General features: G+C 36.2%; 2 protein-coding genes across 7 annotated transcripts in view; both read left to right on the top strand.

Annotated features, from left to right (window-relative positions):
* The window catches only part of sorbs3 (sorbin and SH3 domain containing 3), a 44,156-nt gene extending 41,402 nt beyond the window's left edge, over window positions 1-2,754 (top strand). For all 4 annotated transcript variants that reach the window (XM_038285722.1, XM_038285721.1, XM_038285723.1 and 1 more), the window contains exon 21: window positions 1,484-2,754. In XM_038285722.1, the coding sequence (XP_038141650.1) occupies window positions 1,484-1,545 (62 nt within the window). In that variant the 3' untranslated portion in view covers window positions 1,546-2,754. The remainder of the gene's footprint in view (window positions 1-1,483) is intronic.
* An 822-nt stretch (window positions 2,755-3,576) lies between these two features.
* The window catches only part of pdlim2 (PDZ and LIM domain 2 (mystique)), a 55,965-nt gene continuing 42,107 nt past the window's right edge, over window positions 3,577-17,434 (top strand). For all 3 annotated transcript variants that reach the window (XM_038285753.1, XM_038285752.1, XM_038285751.1), the window contains exon 1: window positions 3,577-3,859. The gene's annotated coding sequence lies outside the window, so the exon portion shown is untranslated. The remainder of the gene's footprint in view (window positions 3,860-17,434) is intronic.

Below are 17,434 nucleotides of genomic sequence, written 5' to 3'. Positions count from 1 at the left end.
ACAATTGTTTTTAAATTGCACCACCTAGTGTCAGGACTCTGTATTGTGACACATTTGCAGAAACATACAGTTTATAAAAAAAAGAAACATGAGAGTTTGCTCCTCTGTTTTAAATGTCTAAATAGCCTAATACAATTTAATAAAGTTTGCACTTTAAATAAGACTTTGCATGTGCATAATAGCATGTGCATATGTTAGGTGCTTCTGTAAGGTGCTGATTTATTAGGTGCATATTCAATCCAACAAAATTAGCTCACCTATCTTTAGGTAGTGTCCAATATTTTTCTTTATAGTACATCTCAAGCTCCATCAGGTTGGATGTTACAGTAGATGTGTATCTGTGCAGAGCCATATTCATTCATATTCCTTTGTGGACTCAGGCTTAGCCACTCCAGGATATTTTCAGAGCAGTTCTGATCCACTCTTTTGAGATCTTAGCACCTAACTAATGCACATAAGATGTACACCTAACATAAGTACATAACATAAGCGCATAACACATACACAAAAACATATACTGTATATAAACACATTAACATATTTTTAGCACTAATGGACGTCTATAAGACACATCCACATTTCTTAATCAGCCACAGTTGCTTAATAAGCTGCAGTACATTTCTGAAGATAATGCGATGAGCTTCCATAAAATGGTATGTGAGCTGTGGGATGTTACACAGATGTGACTTGTGGCAAATGAAAGCATTTCTAGAACACTGAGATTAATCTCTGTGAGTTCTCATAAGTAGAAGCTCTGAATGGGAGTTATGCTTTAGTTTACCCTGGGTAGCAAGGGGGTTACCCACCTCAAATAATAAAAAATTATCAGTCATAGGTTTTTATTAACTGAAGAGTTCAGACAGGGAGAGTGAGCGCCCTCGTGTGTTCGGCACAGAGTAAACCCTGTAACTTTGTTCATGCGCTGAGGCTTCCTACTTATGTTCATAAAGTTATTTGATCAAAGATTCAAGCTTGATTTCTTTAAAAAAAAAATCCTGATTGAATTCGAACTATCAAGTTTATATTCCAAAGTGCAAATACGACCCACAGTAGATTATTTTGCCCTAAACAGGTATTTAGATAATGAATAAATAATTATTGTTGTATGCTTAAAATATTTATCAGCAATATTCAAAATCCTTCTTTATTTATAACATCGTTCTACATTTAACTGAAGCTACATAAATATAGAGGAATGTCAGCTGTATGGAAACGATGCAACATGCCCATGTTTATTTCAAGAACCCCCTCCAATTCTTATTGCAAATTTAATTATTATTTAGTTAGTACCTTTCTGCAGAATCATTTCATCGTTGTTATATTTGCTCAAAGTAACATTAAAACAACATAAACGACAGTAATTTAAATCAAAACTGCAATATTTCTTCTTCACATTATAACATGCTAGATTGATATAACAGATTTCAAATGTATCATTTTTCTTTTCCTGCTTTATGACTTGTGTTTGCACTCTTGTCTCCAGGTACGTCAGAACGGACTCATACTTTTGGGACCTTTCCTGGGAATTACGTGACACCAGTCTGACTTCCTCACTTGCTACCTGCCAACACTCAATGGGACTCATATGAGCACAGCTAATGATCGTTTCCTTGTGCCATTATAGATATGATGCGTAGGGTCTGCATGTGCACTCTGTATTCCAGAAGAGAAAGGGTTTCTCTCCTCGCTCACTACCTTTGCATGTGTGAGCACATACTAAATGAGAGCGTGTGATTGGAGGCAGTTTTTTTACACTTTTGAGAGAAAAGCTGATGTGACTGATTCATATGCACAAAACGAACATTTGATCTTCCTTGTTCCACAATCTATTCCAGCTGCAGGAAATTTGCATTCCTTCCCTCTGAACAGCACTGCTTCCTCTGAGGTCCTTAAAAAACACCGCTGCCCTCAGCTTCTTGTCACCATAGTGCCTACACAAACCACAGCTGGGATAAAAATAAAATAAACAAGAACAGGGATTTTTGTAGCATTTTACTGGATTATTAATGTTTCTTTTACACATTTCCCCCCCAGATTTTCTTACAGATGTCTGAAATAGCTGCAGCAGTTTTTGAAGATGCATCAGAAACATCTGTAGGACAGTAAGGGCTCTGACATATCATCTAATTACTGCCTTCCACAAGTCGAATGCATCTACCGGTTTCTTTTATCATAAAGTGTGCTTGTTGTTTTAAGGTTTGAGACTGTTGGTGTCTTCCTGCAGTTAAAGTAAAGAAATCCATCCTACTCTCTACTATGAAATAAGTATTCATAACTACAAGAGCAGCAGCTGTGTTAATAAAGTGGTTAGATCAAGAATGCTGTGATGGTTCAGCAGGCTAATTCCAATACTGTATGTGCCAAAAATAGCCTAGGAGGTTATGCATTTGTTCAAATGTACATGAAACATTCCCAGCTCACTCTTTGCTATGTTTGCAATGATCACTTTTGTAATATGTTCTTCTTTGATATTTTAAGATTATTATGAAAGCAGTATTCAAGAAAATTATATGTATTTGGTTCTAACATAACATTGTTGAGTTGTAAGAGTTTAACTAAAACGTGTCATCCTTAAGTGATGGCTTTACTGTCATAATAAATTGAATTTAGTAGCCACATGAAATGATTGTAAAGATTGTAACAGTTTGTAAAACTGAAAGATAATATATATTTGCTTAAAAGAAACATTGTATTGCATATCCATGGTACGTGGTTTATATAAAAAGTTGATTAAATATTAGAGTGATCTGAAAAGCGGTTTCTGTTCAGTTATTTATTTTGTTGCATGCTTCAGTGATTTCACATATTATTTGTAATAGATGTTCAGTGATGCTTCTGGTAAAATGAATGCAGAAACTATATTTTTGGATGACGGGCTCTGATTGGAAATTGAAAAGTAAGACAACATTATGAGATAGAATATATGCATAGATTTCGTGCACATTTCTTTTTTTTTTCTTCTTAGACACCGAATGACCACTAAAGACTGGAAACACCCTAAATTTTTCAATCCAATAAAACTCCATCAGAAGCTCATAAAAGTTTTCTACGGCAGCACATTTGCTTCATAGCACTTACATTAAATCATTCAATTATGTCATTTATTGGTTTCCTGGGTGAATCACTCTATGATTATATCACACGGTTTGTGTAGATAGGAAACTTTATTACAAGATTGTGAAATTAAAGGTCACCTTACAGGTTTAGATAGGTTGGGCCATGAAGTGATCAATCAGCCCAACTATTCAGTTGTCAACATTAAGGCGGCTCTCGGAATAATAAAGCTACCATTGTGATTATTTTTGAATCAGCTTTCCATCAGAAGAATGTGATACTATTTCAAGTCCTTTTTTTAAAACTCTAAAGAAACTTTGTAAACCTGTTTTCAGGTAACAGACACGTTTTTTCAGTCTGCTTCTGTTGCAACTCTAGTTTTTAGACAGCAGAGGGCGCAGCTGGTTCTGGATCAATAGTTCAATTATGCGCTGCTCCCTCCTTTGCTCTGCACTGAGCTCTGTGGGACGACCCGCCCCTCACTTTCAGCTTGTGTCAACTTTTTTTATTTTGGTAACGGCACATGGCACCGCGAGCTCCTCCTGGTGACATCACAGCGCGCGCGCTCCCTCACACCTGGCATTCTTACCTTCGACGCGACAGGCAGAGAACAGACAGCTAAAGCGCTCCGGTGTTTTAAAGCTCCTAATTTGGTGACAGTGGCTGCATTACTGTAGCCACAAACGCTACAGACTCTTTGCTTTAGTTATTTTTTTGTTATTTTAGTTATTTTTTTCAAACGACAATACAGGGCACTTTGACAGGTGGAGGAGAAGACATTCCAAATTTCACAACCTTCTACTTGGTAAGTTGCTCCCCTGATTTGTTTTAAAAGCATAAACATTTATTTTTGTGCAGCACAGTTCTAGTGTTTAACATACTAATATAATACCGGATATCTAAGTTTATTATCGGTTTTAAGCCTTAGGTGCCTAAAAAGGTTTGTAAGAATGTGGTTTCACAATATGTGTGATGAACTGTCTGTGCTGAAAGATAACTTGCCAAAGGGTAACTGAAAGTAAACATTAGAGGACCACACATTGATGTTAGTCTACAACATCTATGTCCAATATATGTGTCTGATTATAAAAATATATGTGTATGATATAATATCTGATTTTAAAAAGTCAAGAGGCTGATATTTGAAATAGAAGTACTCAAATATTTTAATGTTTAAACAAGCCAACCAGAGCTTTATTGAATAAGAAAAATAAAAAAAATGAAGCTACATTTGAGACTGAAGTTCGCTTCTGATTTGTGATGCTTTTAAAGGGCTATTCCACCTATTTCCCTCACTTTTTCCCCCTCTTTGTGTGCGTCTTTAATCTGCTCTTGCTCTAAAACTAAAGTACATAGAAAGTTTGAACCTGGTTTGGATCATTGTAAACTGATAAAATAATCTTTAAAACACAGATTTTTTTTTAAAGCTTTATATGATTTGTGAACGTTTAATAGAAGGCCAAAAGTGTTTTTTTTTTTTTTAAATCAGTTCTAACCTGGACTGACCTAGCTCTCTATATTACTTAGTTCATATCCATACTAAACAATTTCACGCTGAAGCACAGTCTGTAAAACACAGTTTGTAAAATTTATGGTTAATGGCCGTATTAGTCTTTTTTGCATCTTGATTCCACTTGAATCAGTCCAAACGCTACAGCAGGTTAAAACAACTTGTAGAAAACCTAAACTATGCTAAAGGGGTATATGTTTCTGCTTTTTTGAGAATCTCTTCAATAAAATTCAGTCTACTTAAAAGCAAAAAATGAAATGTACATCAAAATCGTGTTTCGATTTATTGATAATGCTCCTACAATTTTCTTTTTTTAAATTATTTGCATGTCTCAATATCTGTTGTCATCGAATTGAAGCACCTGCTAAGGTTTAAACTGCTCTACCACTGCGTTTATTTGCTTGATATTCTTCATTACTTTGCTTTATATCATTGCCATACATAATCATCCAAGTTTTTTTTTCTCTCTCCATTGGATTAGACTAGTTTATTGAGACTGGTCTCGTTTTTCTGTAATATGGAAATATTTCTAAATTCTGTTTGTTATTAAATCCAAAAGTTAAATTAAAGTCTATGTAAAGTACCAATAAATATGTGTTCTGAGATTGTCAACCCACAGAAATATCTGTTGTTAAACCTTCAGCCAAATTTAAATGATCAAATGACTAAATCTAGCCATGCAAGATTAAGTCCTAAAAGTATTTCTGCCATGAAACATTGGGGGTGTGTCCGCTGGAATGTACTGCAATCACACCCATGTGAAAGAACTTTCCCATTTAATGCGGTATGGGCTTGCCATAATACGTGGGAAAGTAGAGAAGAAACATTTCAGGATGAATTTCATACACAGAATTCAGCTGTGTGACGTCACAGTACTAAGCTGAATGACTGCCCAAGCTGAATGAAATTAATGATAAAATTCTCAATGGTTGTCGACTTTTGGCCGTAGAACAAAACATTTATATTCTGTTTAAAAGAAAATGGAATAATTCCCTCTACATAGGCCTAAATGTCCAAACCAGAGCTGATAACTTGCTTCAGACAGAATAACGACCAACATGCATTTGATTTACGGTAGTGTAAAAGCAACATTTCCAAGACTTCCGAGGAAACTATGTTGTATTTGTCTTTCATGTTTGACAGGTATTATATTATTTGATCTGGTTGTGTCATCATCAAAATATGCTTGGAACTGACTTCTCTTCACCTTACCAAAGAATGTCCCGTAAAATAACAAAAGACGATCACTGCATGGGTGAGCTCTCCTTTTAATAGATGGAAATTGGAGCTTCTTGTCTTCCATTAGAATCTCAGCAAGAAACTTTACTAAAATCAACTTTAATCAAACTTTCACAAATCAGATAAAAGGTTTCAAAAATTCCCCAACTCTGCTCTAAAGTTTCTGATATTCATGTAGAATAATCTTAGCCTGACGTAGTCCTAATCAATTCTAGTCAGAATATGAGTCTGATACTTCTCCATAGAGCTGTGATTATGGGGCGTGTTTTGAATGAACCAGGAAAAAAAATGCCTCTGCACTCAATTGGATAGACCTACAACCAATAAGAGCAACGGATTGCGTGACGTATGTTAAGCGAGGCATAGTTGTTGTCAACAAAAATCAAAGCGTGCAGTTGCACGCCTAGAATAAGAAGATGAGCCTTGATCGCGTTTCTCTGTTCCTCTTTTAAAATTAATTTGCTGTTGATATCTTCTAGAACAGACCTAATAGCAGAATCTACTCACCTAAACTCTCCAGCGGCAGCCATTGTTGTTGTCACCCATGCGCGCTTTGGTTACGTGGTTGATTACGTTACTGTTGATCAACTGTCCATCATCGTATAAAGCCCACCCTGACAATTTGATTGGATCGCCTGACAGTGGGCGATAATACTCGCGCTACTATTGAGCAGAGCCAGACCGAACTTCCCGACCTCAAACCTTGTGGGCGGGACTAAGTTCGGAATGGCACCCAGGCTAGAATAATCTAGTCCCGGTTTAAACTGTCGAAGTACTATATTTTTTTACCAGGAACAGTTCTAACATGGCTGAAATGCAAAAACATTTTATTAGCCCCTTATTGAATTTTCACAACTCAAATAGAGCTTTCGCAAATTCCAAAAGGCTGTTTTAAAGATTCTGCTATTAGTGTACAATAATCTTGTCCATGTTTGAATAATTTTTGATCTACAGAAGATTCAAGATACACAAGCTGAAGAAATGTGGTGGAATGGCCCTTTAAATGTATTGCAAATCAGAAACCAACTTCAGCTTCATGCTTAGAACCTACTTTGATGCCTAAATGGGGATGAAACTGTTAAGTCTTTTTTTGGGGGTAAACTTAAAATGACTTCCTCTAACAAACGAACTGCCACAGACATATCTGTTATTTTTGCATCTTGAATATCATTTAGTTCTTAGAAAAATTTGAATCAAAAGTTTAGAAACTTACTTGGGCTGACATGTGGCCCCCTAACTATGTCTCGTCTGACTTTACGTTTAATTTGGCTGTCCTTCCCACCTTAATAATATGCCGAACAGTCGGCAATCTCCATGGGAACAGATCTGGTCGACCATGATGCTGCTAGTTGTGTGGGCCAGATTTTTGAAACCCTTAAAAGACACATTAAGAAAAAAGCAGATGGAGAAATGTTTAATAACCTGGGATACCTGCTCATGCCTTTCCTGTCTCTGTTCAGAGAGGTTCTTTCATTTGGTAGTCAGTTTGATTTGTGGCAGAGCCGAACCAGGTGCAAGCCTCTGAAGCTTTCAGACACATTACATCAGACCAGCAGCTGTTTCTGTTATCCCCCTTAACCTTTGAAATTGCCTGTTGAGCAGTAATGACTCTAAATGTGCTTTCATACTGTATTTTAGAAATGCCATCCTTCTACTGCTGCATTTCTTTCCTATGTTTTGCTACATCTCTGTATAGCCATGCTCCCCTCCTGGTCTACTGCACAGAAGGCCTTTAGAAATAACTGGAACTGACTGTGGGCTCAGCAGATGGAAAACTACTTGCGGGGTTTCAGAGCAAAGCCCAGAAGAGTCCCAGTAAAACAGCCTTGTTCTCAAACCTCCTGTGATTGCAGTTGGAATATGTTTTCCGTTGTGTCTGGCAGTCTTTCATCTGCATGTTCTACCTACCTTCCTCTAACTCTTTGTTTTGGTTTTCTGACCGTTTGCAGCTTTGCTTGCTCGATGAAGACTCAGTTTAGTCATCCCAGAACCAAAGGCAGTCGCACTGTAATTTTAGATGAAAGAATGCAGTGGCTTTTCAAGAAAACATGCAGACGATGATTGAAAGATGTCTTTTGTTTTGCAGTTTAAAGTGAAGGAAGCATTCAGACATTTTTAGATATGCATTTTCTTCTGCTTTATCCTCCAACACTTATGCAAGGAAACTTTTGTATATGCATGCTTGGTGTTAGCAGGATGTATGTAGGTTTTAGCTTAGAAAGAGTTTTGGCAGTTTCTTTTTTGTGCCGGGTTTAGGAGTCAAGTTTTGCACAAATACAGACAAACAAATGCTCTGAAATGTGCAAATACTCTGCATTTGCAGTGAATATGGAAAGCATGCAGTTTCAGCAGCTTATTTTAAGGATGCATCATGAAAACTTTTGCAAAAAAAATCAGCAGGGCATGTAGAGGATGTGGTTAGCTGCCCTGATTATGAAACAGTCAAGGCAGTTGTCTGATCCGCTTAGTGAGAACAGCAGAATGAAGATCTTCAAACATGATACTAGGAGTTTTGAGGACAGTTAAAGCCTTCTTCCTCTTGGCTTCATCAATGAATGCTGTAAATTTCACATGAGTTCTCTGTTGCTTAGCTCCAGGTGATAGTTTTGGATGTGCTTGTTAAAAGATGGGCCTGCACCCTTGAAGTTTTCTTCTTTGAAAAGGGAGTAACCCACAAAAATGACAAGTATGTTTCAGTTTATTATTAATGCGCTGACACATGGGCAATTAAGCATGGTGACCAATACTAAACACAAAGGGTATTGAACCAACACCCCTTCTTGACATCATGAAACCTGTCTTGTTTTCTCATCTCCCTGCGGACTGCAGCTATATCTGACCAAATGGGTGTGATTTGGTGAGTCCACAGAGACTTATTCCTCTCTGCTCTGCCCAGGGAGAGGCTTTGCTGCTGCATTCCTCTGCTTTTTGTTCACAGGGTGTGAGTCCAGGTATAGTTGGTTGAGCTGTTGCTGTTGTGCACAACACCCAAGCTAGAGTCAGTAAAAGATGGCATCACTGAAATGGGTTGTGGAAAGTTCACACTTGGTGAAAGGCAAATAGACAGAGCCTTGACAAGTGTCTGTGATTCATGTTGGGAATATTTCCCCCGAAGCTACAGTGGTTCATCTAAGTGTTACTCCACATCATACCGCAGCTTGAGCTCCAAGATGTGTTTTTCTGTGTTTATCTCGTTCTATTTGTGTTTTGGGGAACCAGGGATTCGTTGCTCTAAGGATGTTTTCTCTAAGAATTTAAAGGGATTGTCTGAGATTTATTTTTATAAGGAGAGGTTCAGATTGAAGTATCTGAAGTTTTAGATACCCTCAATGTTTCATTTAACGTTAGTCCAGATTACATGTTCCTGGAAGCGGAAGCTAATGGCCAATCAGATATCTTATTTATTCCACTCTAACATCTAGACATTGTATTCTCAGTATGGATTTTAAACAGTGCTATTACAGGTGATGCACAACACAGGTTTTCACTGTGGGGGAGTGTTTAGGGCAGTGCACTTGTGCTCTGAGAAGGTTGGAAGTACCCGGTCGATCCCCACAGCCTCCACTCTGGGTCCCTGAGCAAGACCTTTAACCCCACACTGCTCCCCGGGCGATGCACAGTCACAGCCCACTGTTCCTCAAGGGGATGGGTTAAATGCAGAAAGTGAATCTCTCCATTCTTATCTTCAGCTACCACAGTATACATGTCAGATTAAATAATACTACTTATACCTCAGCAATGGTATCAAGGTGCTACTTTATTGTATCTCTTATACTATTTCCCTTGGTTGTGCTGTTCTTTTTACATCTCTTTACAGGTGCTGAAGCAGACAGAAGACATTTTATCGTTGTCTCCCTTTTATCTCCTCTTTTCTTTTTCCTTTTTTCTGCTTTTCCTTTCCTGTTCTACTTGCATTTCATTGTCCATAGAAATCTGTAATACTTCCTGAATGAATTATAATAAAGCTATTTACATGCATCAATCCAGCCGAACACTATTGCGATAGCCGTACTGAAATTACAATCTCTAGGGCTCTTTTTGGCATCAAGACAATTATTCTTATTGCCAAATTTCTACAGGACACTGTGTAAAAAAACTAAATTCTCCATTGAGAGATCAATAAAGTTACATTTCTATGCTCTAATTTTCTATTTCTGTCTAAACAACCGTCCTATTTTTTAGTTTAAATTTTTGGTACTCAATAAAAGTAATAAAATGAGATATAAGATCTATTTATTAAGTATTGTGGGAATACTGTGATCTAGTTTTTCCATAGAATGCTAAAGTTAGCATCTAGGTTTAGAGGTTCATATCAGTGCTACTGTTAAAAAGCTACTGTAAAAAAAAAAAAAGGATTCTTATGATTACCCCAAATTTAATTTAAATTGTGTTAATGTAGCACGTCATCTCGTGAGTATGATGTCTCACCAAATTTCTAATTGAAAGTCATAAACAAGACCTTACCTGCCTTGGAAGATTCTCTAAGCATGAGTTACATTTACCATGGAACCATGATCAGTTTCTCTGTAGGGGGAAATATATCACCTCTAATAATGTTGATGGCATAAACCACAGATGTATTTCAAACTGGAGTTGTTTTATGTGATGGAAGTCTGCTTTGGTCTTGCACCATAATGGGACTATTGGTGGCTGAAGCGAAAGGAACCAATAATTGTGGAAATAAACCATTTATTTGTTGCAGATATGATATTAACTGCTTAAAAGCTTTGTAGCAGAACCTAACTTATGCATATAAGAACTGTTAAAGAGTCCAATTGAAGCCAAGGAAAGTGTGGATGTAAATTTTATTGAACATAACATTTTCTCAGAATTGTAGATTTCCAGTTAAAGCCCATTTGGTAACTTGTTTTTCCACATTTCGGTCCAGTTTAAAAATTAGGTGCCAATCTTCCAAGTTGGCATTATTAAATTCAATAATTGTAATTGTTTCCTGTGACGTCTACTATGCATGTCAACTGTCTGATTGTTTTTATAGTAATTCTCTACTTAAGCTCACTCTTTCCAGCTTTAAACACAGATCAACCCGTAAACATAAGCAATGGTTACCATGAGGATTTGGTACCATGTCAAACAATGCTATGACTCACCAGGGGCAAGTCATTTAAACCTCTTCAGTCAATTACACGCACAGTTTCAGACTTGTGTGCACAGGCATCAATTATTCAGCCTGAATAACCCATAAGTAGAGAGGTTAAATGATGATGATTGCACACTAGATATGTCTGTTTAGCAATGATTGCATATGTCTTTTGTTGCCATAAGAAAAAAATGTATCTACAGAAACCCTTGTAATGTTTTTGGACTATGACAATTTTAAATTTGTTGATTGTGAAATCGAAACTTCCTGCACACAACAGTACGAGTTTTTTTTTTTTTTTGTATATATTAGCAATATTATTCTTTAATATTATTAAAGAATGTTTCTTTGACAGAAAACACAGAGAAAAAAAAAACATTACAAAAAGTGTGAAATAAAATCAACTGGAACTCTAATCCAAAAAATTTGAAAATATTAGAAAAAAGATCTGAGTTGCTATTATGGAACTTTAATAAACCTTCTTGACTAGAACTTTACCTAAAAGTGTCCTAGAAACACAAACCGGTATTAAAGTAAGTGTATTTGTTAATTATTTATTCATTTATAGACATTTGTTGATTGCATAAGCTTATTTATTAGGGAGCTATACAGTAAGTATATATCATGTGTTCTATCTACTGATACAAAAAAAGATATTAAAGTCATTGTGTTAGGTAATTATTTATTCATTCATAGACATTTGTTTAATTTATAGCTTATTTATTAGGGAGCTATACTGTAAGTATTTATCTGTTCTGTCTTACTGATACAGAGCTGCATATTGGGCATGTTTTTAAGTGCTGACAGCCTGACTTATGTTAACCATTATACATTTAGCTATGTTTATATGATATTGTCACATGATATAAACGTGGCTACAGGGTACTAATTAACGTCCACAGCTGATCTGTAAGGCTTTTTTCTGCTTCCTAAAAGCTCTACAGTATAACTGTACAGGAAAAACAAAACAATGAATTTGACCTTGAACTAAGAACTATTAGTTTATCTTTTTATTTGCATTTTTGTTTGCTGTAGGGTTTTATTTCCTTTTGAGTCATTCCTGCAAACAGTCATAACTGCAGCCACTGCACATGCTAAGAATCAAAGTCTGTACAGTCATTTTGTGCATTTGAGGGCTTAAAGATTGCAACTACAGACTGTTTTATTGTAAGTGGAGAGTTTTATTCATTTCAGCTATATTTTAAAGCTCATGAAATCCCTCCAGAATGGGACATTTTGACTGTCAATGGAACAGGTTGTGCAGAACATATCTGTTCAGTATTTGAATGTTATTTTAATCAGACAAAAATAAAACCCAAATAATTAAAACTGCAGAACTGCAAAATTAATAAAAGGTTGGTAATAAGGAACAGATTAGGTCATCAAGCATGTTCCACATCATGTCCTCATGATTGGAATAACATTACTCAGCATTTTCTATGTGATATTCCCTATTTACCTGAGACTTGTATTTAGGCTTTCTGGTGGTTTTTTTTTTTAGTGCGAGTGAACACAGTAATGTAAGGTTGAAAGAGCTGCATATAGCTGTCACAGCTTTTGCTCTAGTAAGGGATTAAAAAGAGGTCAGAATTTCAAAAATCCCCTGTCCAGAAACAAGGACTGTCTAACAACCCAAAACATGCCTAGGCCTGCCCATCCAAGCACAGTTATCCCAAAAATAGATTCAAAGATGATTAAAAAAAAGTCTCCACAAACACTAATGTCATGCAGGAGGTTTACTGCTATTGGGCTTTTAAGATAGGAAAACGTATAATTCTAACTTTCATTGCAGATGTACAAAGAGAAACCCTTTGATATGCAAGAAATAAAACTTGAAGCCAGACCAGACCAGAGTTTGACATGAAACAAACTGACAAAGATAAGGACTTCTGGAATAGTTATATATACAGATGGACCTAAAATTGATTTACAAAAATGTCAGGACAGAGGACATGCTCAGCATAAACCAAAGGCTGCAAAGGTGGTAGTATCATGATTTGGGATCCTTCCCTATGCTAATTAATTTCAGAGGGAGCTTGAGGAATATAAGACAATCTGCAAAATAAAAAAAGGTAAAGTTGAACCAGACCTGAAACCTAAATCATGGTAATGATCTAAAACATACCAGTAAACCCACAAAAGGCTGGCTGAAGCTGGAGAAAGTCTCAGACCTAGCCAAGGCCCAGGTCTGATCCAATTGAGGTTCTGTGGGTTCGTTGAAACAGGCTGTAAATCAGAAAATATCTCAAACGACAATGGATGGCATAAGTATTGTTTTACTACTGGGTGGTCGTGCCTTGAATTTGAAATATAATTTTTGTATAAAGCAGCACCAATAATCAGCGGAGAGATCTGACTGGTTTGATGTTTAAAAAGCGCATCAAACCTAATGTCTAATGGCTTCTACCGTTTTTTTATGTTCAATTAAACTGATATTGAGTTTAGTAGAAACTAGCAAAATTTTATAGACGTTTCCTCTGAGCCTTTATTGTTTCATTTTTTGGACTCAGACTGTCATTTTATTTTTTTTTTTCTTCTACAGCATATTTCTTTTAAATCAAAAGCTTGTTCATCAGGATTAAATTTAAAAAAAGTTAACTGATAAGAAAAGTTAACTGATAAGTCTGTAATCCAAATCTGAATTACTTTTCTTTATGTAAAGTAAGAGGAATTGATTTTAAACTGCTTTTAGGTGAATCATTTCCGTACTAATATTTGAAGATCTTTCTGCTCTTTCCATTCTGGTCATGCTTATATTTCTTAAACTTATAGAGTTTAACTCTGTGTCTGATTTTACACCCTTACAGTTAAGAATATGAGACAAAATGTAAACTCGTGTCAGAATTTTATTGCTTTTGTCATTTTATATTGGTCAAATTAGCTTGTCGTCAAGCAAATGCACAGTTAAGTCATAAACCTGTCATCTTATATCAGAGGTGATAGTGGTTCTTTACAGCAGAGCACGATTTCTCTCAGGCTAAAATCCTGCTTTGTAGCTGATGCAAGACCAGCTGAAATTATATAATGGTCTGAATTCCTGTCATATCAATTGGACATTTTAATTTGCTAATGAATAATAGTAGAAACGAAGTTACAAGATAAGAGAAAAAACAATTTATGTTTGCTGGCGACTGTTAGACACTAACTGTGGGAAAGGGAATCTTTCTCAAGCAGTTTTTACTTGGTGTAATCCCACCACTTATACAGTGTAAAGGACTTGGCCGCTGATTCCTTCTATCACTGTTTTTCTGGCCTTGTCTCCAGTGTTTGCACCTTGTCAAAGCTGTCATCCTCTTTTATTTCAACATTCACCATTTGTGTGATGCCAACAGTAAGGACTGGCATAAATTGGCAGGGTTCCCACCTGCTTCTGGTCACTGTATAGGAACAGCTGCAGACACTCCTACAGCTAAAAGACTCCTCTGGAGGCTGAGAATGTCTGGGGCAGTTACTCCCTGTTATTATCACTTCTGCGCTTATTTTTGCAAGCCGCAGTAATTAAGAGAACCTAATGATGGTGAGCCCAGTTTCTCTGTTAATTGGCCCAGACTTTTAATGAGAAACTAGGTATTCGCCGTTTGTCCCAAACACTTGTGGAATGTGCAGACAATGAAGTGGGCGTAGGGGGTGTAGCGTGGCTGCTGTCCTGGATCCACTCAAGCCTGTAATGTTTCTTTCTAATCTTAATATTTTAAGAAGGTCTATAAGATGCTCTTGTTTACAGTGTCAAAGTTGACAATATGCTTGGAGGAAGATTGACTTAGTGTGCAAGTTTAGGCATTGTTTTCACTGTTTTAGCAATAAACTTGATGTAAATTGAGTAAAGCACCTAAGTAGCTTCTGCCCGAGTCATTGTCAAACCTTCGAATTATGTTCGTATTTCAATTCAAGTTTTTATGTGGTTGTTGTATGGCTGCAATTTTGCAAATTGATCAATCTGTCAATTATTTTTCCTATTAATCGATTAATAATCGGATAGCCAAAGGTTCCTTAAAGAAGATTTTTTTTTTATTAAATTAAACCAGATAAAACTAAAACTTTTCCACATTTGGAGTTCGGGATAGAGCATACTGACAGACGGAAACATTTTTATAAACTTAAATATGTTAAATGTTTATATATTTTTGTTACAATTTTGAAATAAGTACTGCTCTAAGTGGGTTCCAACAGCTAAAGACATGTTTTAGAGTACCTATTCTTCAGTTAATGATTAATCGATTACTAAATTAGTTGATAATTATTTCAATAATCGATTAATTGTTTCAGCCCTAAGTTGTGTACCATACAGGCAAAGTTGTAATGTGAATTATATAATAAAATTACTTGTTTTTTAAGCACAGAGGATTTTGATGTATATATGTTTTGCTTTTCCAGAGAAAATACAATCTCTTGAGGGGACCTACACATTTGTGAGTTTTACAAATAATTAGAGGATATGCACATTCTTGCCAGCTTGATCTATTTACCGAAATCCAACTTTTCCAAAATGAGAAGTTGCTGTACCAACCAATGTGTGCCAGAAGTCGACAAGACACGGCACAGATCATTACAGCATAGTGGAATGCTGTTGACCTATACACCCACTACTTTGTGGCTTGGATAAAGGGACATTAATTGCCATAGCGGCTCATTTTGTCTCCGATGGTCAAAAGCAGAAGATATAGCTCTCTGTATCTGGCAGCTCTACATGCTGTATCTCTATTTGCAGCTTTTAATAATCCTTCATATCCAAGGGACAAACATTAACTGAAAGCAGCCGTTTCATGTAGGTCTGCTTAAATGGCCGCTGATCCAAACTCTGTAACAGGATGTCTGTTCCTCCTCACATCATAAAAGATGTTTTTATTCTTCAATAAAACAAAGAATGACAACAGAAAACAACCAAAGATCACTTATTTGTTCGGTTTTCCTGTTTCATTGACCATGTTTGAAACAATGTGGTCATTTCTCTCAAAATCTGGTACCGTGTGTCCTTTTTGTAGTAAAAACAAAAAAAAGTGACAATTTTATGAAGAGACCAAATAAATCCCAGATATCTGCCAATAGAATGGGCAAATATGCAATTAATATATCAAAGTATATTTGAAGTGTCAGAGAAACCACACGGGGAAAAAAATACGGCAGCAACTAAGAAAAATTTTAGCAATTTAATATTTTTTCAATTGTTTATTAAATCCCATAAAAAAGGGTCTAAAACAGTTTACTGCTCAGATTTTCTGTTACAATAATATCAAACAATGGATAATTGTGCTTCACATGAAGAACTTTAAGTTGACAAGATTGTTGGACATTTGTTCAATATTTAATATAATCTCTTTAACCAGCAGCTTAAAGAACCAGAGATGAACCTTAAAGACTGTGGTGTCAAATACAATTTGTCTGCACCTCGCTTTGTGCTGGTACACCTAACGGGGGGGATTGCGAATACAGCCCAACAGAGCAGCCAGAGAGCAAAAAAATAAATAAACCCGGCCTAAAGTGGAGATAAGAACCCACTCTATGTTCAGGACTGCTATAGCAGGAGCTGCACTCTTTATAAATTACTACACTCTACATTTTAGCTTTAATACCTTTTAAATTTAATCTGTAAATATTGCAAACCTATAAATAAGGATTATCATAATAATCTTTGTCTAATTAAATGAGAAGTCTCACAAGTCATGTAATATAAAGCCCAACTCGATGCCAGAGAAATTGATGGTCACAAAGGAATGAAGGCACATATGAGTTGGAAACTTAGTATCACAAGCGCTATTCATCAACAGTGTCATCACGGCATAGTTAGCTAGTGTTGTGCAGGCATGCAGTGATAAAATTGTTATCATCCTGCTGGCTACAAAAACATTTATAAGTTCAAAGGGCTTATTTCTATTTTCCTGTTCCTGAAGAAAATGTTTAGATTGAGAATGGTGGTGGTGGGGGGCAAACAATCACATTATTGGTGGCAAAAACCTCTTGTACTGAATAGCTTCACTCCTCGTGTGTCAACTATTCGTTTTTTCCCTTAAGAATCTTAAACAATAGCTACATTTACATCAACATAACTAAATGGAAAAAATAGATGATCTGACTAAAAATGTGTCATGTAAACATGCCGGTTGGAATATTTTGATCAGCTGTGGCAGGATCATAATGAGGTGGTAATCGGACTGAAGGAGGTGGTCTGTGCAGATTTACAATCCAAACTGCAAGAATATTAATACTTTTAACGGTCAAGTTATTTTAAATGAGGCAAACTGCCCTGAGGTGCGCATGTGCGCTATAATTTTCAGGATGTATTTTCATTTGGATTGGCTAAATGCTATCAGAATATTCTTGTTTGCATGTTTACATGACACATTTTTAGTGTCATCTGCTAATTTATTTTAATCACTTGTGTTCATATAAACGGTACAATCAGATTTTTTTCTTTCTTTTTAATCTGAACACATTTCAATCTGAAGGTGTAATTTTGTGCATGGAAAGGTCTGTCAGATGTTGAGATCTATTGAAACTGTGGCCCTTCCAACAAGTTAGACGTGACGGTAGCTTGT

This window comes from Cyprinodon tularosa, unplaced genomic scaffold, assembly GCF_016077235.1.
Source record: "Cyprinodon tularosa strain WSP-4 unplaced genomic scaffold, ASM1607723v1 ctg214, whole genome shotgun sequence".
NCBI lineage: Eukaryota > Metazoa > Chordata > Actinopteri > Cyprinodontiformes > Cyprinodontidae > Cyprinodon > Cyprinodon tularosa.
This window is presented reverse-complemented; position numbering and strand designations above follow the sequence as displayed.